The following is a 6,937-nucleotide window of genomic DNA, read 5'->3' on the forward strand; positions in this document are numbered from 1 at the left end:
AGCATGTAGCTCCGCCTCTGCTGCTACGTGCAAGTGATCATGCCTCAAGTTGATCAAGGGTGGATCCAGACCAACTGCAACAGTTGCAATCGAGAACTAGAAATTAGGTTTTTAGGGTTAATGAACTATGAATCAGATTTTCATATTGTTCGGTTCTTGGTGCATTTTGAGAGGACCGTGGAGGTAAAAAGAAGAAAGGAATTGCAATCTGAATTTGAGGCAAGAAAGAAGTTACCAAGAATCAAGATGCACACACCTATGTTGGTTCTAGCAAGCGAAGTGTACACTCCAATTATTTTTGAATCTTTCCAAAGTGAATATGAGAGATCCGTTGACCCAAACAACTTCATGGCTGCATGCACTAGACTCTTGGATGGGAATTACAAATTTGCGGTGGCTATTGGAAGTTTACATGGAGATTTAAAATTTGAGGAGGAGCGCATAGTGATTGGTGACCCGTTGACCCAAACAACTTCATGTAGTTGTGGAATGTTCAATAGGACAGGAATAATGTGTGGACATGGTCTTAAAGTTCTCGATTTGATGAATATAAAGACATTGCCAACACATTACGGTACAAGGATTTGTCTCACAAATTTCACACTATGGCATATAAAATAGCTAACTCCTTGGAGTGTTGTTTGATGTTAGAGAATGCACTTGATTGTGTGAGCCCACAACTAGATGAGAAACTCAATGCAACTACCAATTCTATCAACAAGACATGTGATGACCAAGAAAATGTTAATCCAAATGTGCAACTAACAAGTGAGTTTCTTAGTGCCGCAAAGCTAAAGAAAAAGGAGGTTCAATCGAAAGGTATGAGAAGAATGAAAACTTGGCTTGATAAGTTGCTTAAGGGGAAGCACACGCAAATTAAGGTTGTCTCATCCAACAACAAAAAATAAAAGGTATTTGCAATTTGTGCATTTTCATATTGTTTAATTCATTTCTATACTACTTACTATAATTTTTATTGTTCTAACACAAGAAACATGAGCCTCAAGTAGGTGTGGAGAAAGACGACGTTGATAAAGGAACCAATACGGGGCTTCAAGAGTGCATTGCGATCATCAACTACATGTAGCTATTGACAGATCCCTCTTGTGGTGTTTATGATGAAGATCTGTTCTAGCATGTATAAGTTTGGTAGTTAGTATTTTGGACATGGTTGCGTTTAATTTTGGACAGGGTTAACTATAGTATTTTGGTTTTTGGGGCTAACTATAGTCTTTTGGGCCTAAGTGTACAAGTAGATTGGCCTCCTTTATGTATTTGAAGGATTATGTAAGAACATCCGGTTGCAAAAATTAATTGTAAAGTGCTACAAAGTCTGTTTAATTTGTTGTTCTACCTCAGAAAATAGTCTGCTTGTTGTTTAGTTCATCCTGTTCACTTCTTAATCTATTGTATAACGTATGCATCACGCTTCTGCAAATACATGGGTTAAATTCTTCTATTTACAGTTCAATTTCCAGTACAAATTTCGTGGCTTTTGAAATTATATGAATCTGCAGTTAACTGAACAGTTTCCTGCCTTCTATTCAGGTTTTGAGGAGGCCGTTGGAGGGGGGAAAGGAGGAGGTTGGAGGGGGCGTCGGAGGGGACAAAGGAGGAGGTTGTAACGGGCGGAAGCTGCCGGATGGGAGTCGGACGGGGAAGCCGGAGGTGAGCTACCGTCGCCCGTCAAGGTGGGCAGCCGGCGGTGCCGCGGTGGGCGCCCGTCGAGCCCACCGAAGCTCACAGCCGGAGGTGGGCTCCTCTCGCATGCTGAATGAGGAGGCCGCTAGAGCTCTCGTCCTGTATTGCGGCGCGGCGACGGGAACTGCAGCGCCGGCGTCGGTGTGGCCGCGATGGGAGGGAGTTTGCTCACGCGCGTGAAGAAGAAGTTTGGTCCGTGCCTGGTTTGGATCGCATGTTTCTGGTCAACCACCTGGGATTTGGCTTGGTTTGTTGCTGGCCGTTAGATCTTAAGGCAGGGTAGATGTGAGGGGGCAAGGCAAGCTGTGCCTTGTGACTAGCAAGGCACTTGATCTCTGTCCGGGAGCCCCTATCACCGGCTCCAATGGGAGTAGCGCACGCATTGAGCGCCTCCCTTGTGGGCCGCTCCCGAGAAAGGCCCAATGACAGGTATTGTTTCTTTTTCTCAAATTCGAACATTTCCAACTTTTTGCAGATTTTAAATCTAGGGAAATTTTAAAGCTAAACAGTTTTTAAAATTCAAACATTTTTTAATTTGAAAAAAATATGAGCAACTTTTAAATTTGTAAAAATCTAAATTTGAACATTGTTAAATTAAACTTAATAAACCAGCTGAAAAACCCGAATATATAAAATTTGTGTTTAACCTGGAAAACCCTGACTAGAACCATCTAGAGTGTTCCTAAAACCGGAACAAACCGAGATAGTACACCGGCTCGGTGTTGCTTCTGCGTGCAACAGGCCGCGGGTGCAAGTTGTTTGCTCCCGAGCGATTCACGCTGATGGGCGATGAATAGGGTTTGCAATATTTACGAACTCAGGAACCGGTACGTGAGAGACAACCCAGGCGGCGGAAAAAAGACAAACCCATCTAGGGTTCCGTCCTTCTCGCCGGCGATACCGCCGGTCCGTTCCGCCTCCAGTGGCCTTGGGGCCTTGGAGGTGTGGCGGACCACGGTTCCTCGCCGGCGGGGAGTTTCCGTTCATAATTTAGTTTGCTTTTTCGGTCTCTTTTTTGGGATGGTGAGGCGGCGGCTACATCCTGAAGTCAGAATAAAGTCCTCCCCGTCCTATCCTCGCTCCGGTGGTGCATCTAGCGCTGACGGAGGGCGGGCGTGTGGAGTTGTGTGCCCGTCGGATCTCCTGGGATCTGGTCGGTTTTCGCGTTTGTTGGTGTAGTTTCATGTCAGTCTCTTCTGATCTACGATTGTCATCATTGGCGATGGTTGCTGCTCTGGTGCGCTGGTCCTTTGGGACCTTAGTACGACGACTTCCCGTCTGTCTATTACAACAAGCTCTACTACGACAAGCTTTACCTGACTCCAGCGATGGAGGGGCGAGGTTTGTCATGGATAATTTTTAGTTCTGTTGCGATATATATATGCAAGAATTCGTCATCACAGTTGAATCAAAACAATTAAATTTGTGATCATTGGATTCAAATGATTAGGATAACACGTATTCCTTACCCTTCGAGTCATACAAGATGGTGACAAAAAAAGATAAGTGTTAACACAAATTGTTGTTTATGTGACATATATTTTTCTGTCCCGATGCAATGCACGGGTATTTTTCCTAGTATACATAATGCCAAGAAGCAAAAAAATTTTTTGCCAAAGAATAACTACAAATATGGCCAGGAATAATGCACGCTACCACACGTGCATGTGCATCTTTGCCGGACAGGTCCTTAATTTTTTTTTTTAGGCAAACCAGCTCATTCATTTGGAACTAGCTTGACAATACTTAATTTTGGAATCAGGGTTATAGGCTCATAGCTAGGTAGATACATATAATCTCAGGCATGTGAGAGTACGAGCCAATGGTCCGATTAGATGTCCTGACAAAGATGGTACAACAGATCGAGTTGTTAATATAATCAAGCAAAGCCATCGATTGAACTTTTTTATTGAACAGGGCGACAAGATACTTCTAACAGGAATATGTATGTTATTTTATGACAAAATGAGAGTGTTACAGAGTGCTACCCTAGAGATATAATCTAGATTTTTCCAGCATTGTGTCAATCTCTACATGCACAAGGCAGCGACTTCGACCTAATAAAATCACGATCATGATAGATTCAGAAAATCTGAACAAAAAACACGCACACACACATTTTAAGTCGTGAGGGAATTTTTTTAGCAAGGTGTGACTTACTCAAACACTAAAATTAATAAATATACCATCTCTTTTACACGACTGATCGCTGCCTACTAGAGAGACGCTTGGTAGAGGTGTTCTGCCATAAGCCACAGGATGGTGGTCATCTCTCCACCACTGTTGAGCTTCTGGGCATGGGAATTCCTGCTGCACTTGTTGCCCGCGTAGACGAGAATGTCCATCCACACCTCAAGCACAAGGTCCAAGGTATCGGGCATGCCACCTCTCTCCTTCTCCAGCAGCTCCTTGGCTAGTCGTGCCGCGTGAATGAGACGAGGGGCGGTGTGGCTGAACTCGTGATTCTCGTACTCATTGTACAGGATGTTTGCGAGCTCCTCTCTCTCGTCAACTCTGGAGGTTTTGGAGTTTGGTGGGTCGCGCAGGCGGAATAGATTCCTCACCATACCATTGCGAAGATCGTACTTAGAATTAAGTGATCGCATGGCGACCAGTTTCTCGCATATCCGTTGGTAGATCCTCTTCTGGGGCTGGCCTGGCAGCATGTACGGGCGATCCACCAGCAGGAACATCATGTAGTCGGACAGAACCCTGATGGCATGCACATGCTCGGCCGCACCCTCGGCCTTGGCTCTCTGGCTCTTGGCCAGGTAAGCTTCGGTGCCGATGTGCCAGATGATGATGCCCTCCTGGAACTCGACGCCGAGGGAGTGCTTAAGGATGCCTTCTCCATAGAGCCCGCGGAGGTGGAGTGGGTCCTCGCCCCACTTCTTTCTGAGCAAGCCAGTGTTGAACTGTCCCTTGCTATAAAGCCGTCTCATATAGTTCGAGATAGAACGCCTGATATAGACCGGCAGGTCAGCGCTCGCTGAGTAGTGTTTCGTGTTCCACCACTCGCTGGGTCCGAACTTCTTGGCCAGCCTCCCCAGCAGAGGGCTGGTGAACGGCGTGCTAGCAGGGCGAGTGCAGAAGTGCAACATATTGTACTGCCCGATGGTGTATGACCACCTCCGTGATGCGTACCTGCTGCCTCCTCCCATGACAAGCTGGTGAAGTGTCACAACCACACGCCGAAGCCTGTCCCATCTCTCATTGCACAGGGCTCCATACTGTAGCCATTGCCACCTGGTTCTGCTGAGGAACGCAAACGTCCATGAAGACGCCAAGGCGTTCACGAGCGACGTCGTCTCCATGAACACCGCACCACCCATCAAGATGTAGGTTATGGCGATGTCGGCTCTATTATAGCCTTGCTTCGCGGTGAACTGGAACATGAGAAGTGACGCTGCGGCGGTGAGTGGCGAGACGACACGTACGAGGTAGCCCAACAAGGTATGGGCCACGGCCGCCTTGGTGTACAGGACGTCGTACATGAGGGAGAGCTCGATCTCCATCAGCGCCCAGAGCTCCACATTGTGCATCATCTTGGTTGTGTACTCTTCGTGTCCCTCGACGACATCCTTCTCGATCACCGAAGAGTCGACGATGGCGCGCTTGCAGATATGGAACAGCGAGTGCGCTCGTCGCACCAGGAACTCCTCGTCCGACACCTTGTCCTGGGGGTGGAAATGGTTGTGGATGGCTAGTGGTTGCGTCTTGACGGAGACGCCTATGCTCTCCAGGGTGGCGCACTTTAGCGCCCACGTCCTCTCCCCGTACTTGACAACGCCGAGGCCGAACATGAGGAAGGAGGCGAGCCGTAGCAAATCCCCGCCGCCGCTGCCTGGGAGGTTCTTCTTGAGGACGTAGGCTGCCCCAAGGACCTGCACAACGAGGATTTGCAGGTGGCGGAGCCAGAGCTGATTGTCCTGGAGCGCATAGGCGGTGATGTTGTCCGGGCCGCCGAGGTGCATCAGGAGGAACGGCGCCCAGAACACCACGAGCTGATGCTCACGCACAGTGCTGCTGAAGGACAGGTGCCCGACAGCATATACGGCGGTGGAGTCGGCCAAGAGGTACGCTAGCCAGAGGAGGAACCTTCGAACGGGCGCATCTTCACGCCGCCGGATCCCAGCAAAGGCGAAGAGAACGAACTGGAGCCCGAGGCTGAGGAGGACCAGGATCTGCATCGACCCATGGTTCCACAGCTCCAGTGCCCCCGCAGCCATGGTACAGCCTGCTCCTGTTTGCACTCCCGCGAACTGCCCTGGAATGAATAGATTTTCACTACTCTATTTCATATGGCATAGTACACGATAGTGTGACAACAGAAACAAACGGATACAAATCTACAAACGATACAAATGCATGCATGGATGATAGTGCATTTTCATGCTCAATGAACAGAGGAATTTCGAGAGTACAATTTATCTAACTCCCAGATGCTTTTTCTTTGGCTACATGCATCAGTTCTAGAAAAAAGATACTACTCATAGTTATACTTATGTAACTAATGCTCCATCAAATGCAGTTCTATTTTTTGGGAACCCCAATCAATTACAAGTGACAAGCCATGATGTATACATACCGGCCGGGCAGGAATAATGTTGCAGCAAGCAGCCCGCAGGTCCGAAGTGAGTCGATGATCTTGTCGCCGAGATGAGATCGCAACCGGCGGCGAAGGGGCAAATTACCGTCACGAAGGTGCAGTGGATCGATGGCGGTACTAACGAGCGGACATGCCAAGTCCATCGGATGCTCGCTGGATCTCCTAGTAGTAACGAGAGGGATAATTTAGGAACCTTCGTGGTTTGTAGCCGTAGATGTAGATGGATGCAACCACATAACCTTGTGCTAAGCTGGCAGGATCCAATATGTTAGGGTACACTTGCAGATTGGACAAAAGTTCCATTTCCAAATGAAGATTAGTTGAGAAAGCTGCCACCCGGTGGGATCTGTTTGGCCATTTGGCCAGAGCCTGCATCATGCCGCTCATCTCTCCATGATCTCTTTCTCTGTATATGCATGTTACTCGTCCTGTTGGACTGCAAGTGGACGCAGGACATCCAAGAGGTTAGGTGCATATATACAACTTGAAAACAGCGGCGGACCCAGGATTTTATGGGTATGCCAAGCACATGTAATTTGGTAAAAAAATCCATTCTGGCATCATAAAAGTTAACGTGTATCAAACACAATTTTCCATATGCATTTCTGTAAAATTTATTTTAGCAAA

The 6,937-nt window shown here is 47.5% G+C and overlaps 1 protein-coding gene across 1 annotated transcript; it reads right to left on the bottom strand.

The window, feature by feature from the left end:
* Positions 1-3,917: 3,917 nt before the first annotated feature.
* LOC124673397 lies at positions 3,918-5,930 on the bottom strand. The gene has a single exon (XM_047209483.1). The coding sequence runs from the start codon at positions 5,928-5,930 to the stop codon at positions 3,918-3,920; it is 2,013 nt and encodes a 670-aa protein (XP_047065439.1).
* Between the last annotated feature and the right edge of the window lie 1,007 nt (positions 5,931-6,937).

Source organism: Lolium rigidum, chromosome 7, assembly GCF_022539505.1.
Source record: "Lolium rigidum isolate FL_2022 chromosome 7, APGP_CSIRO_Lrig_0.1, whole genome shotgun sequence".
NCBI lineage: Eukaryota > Viridiplantae > Streptophyta > Magnoliopsida > Poales > Poaceae > Lolium > Lolium rigidum.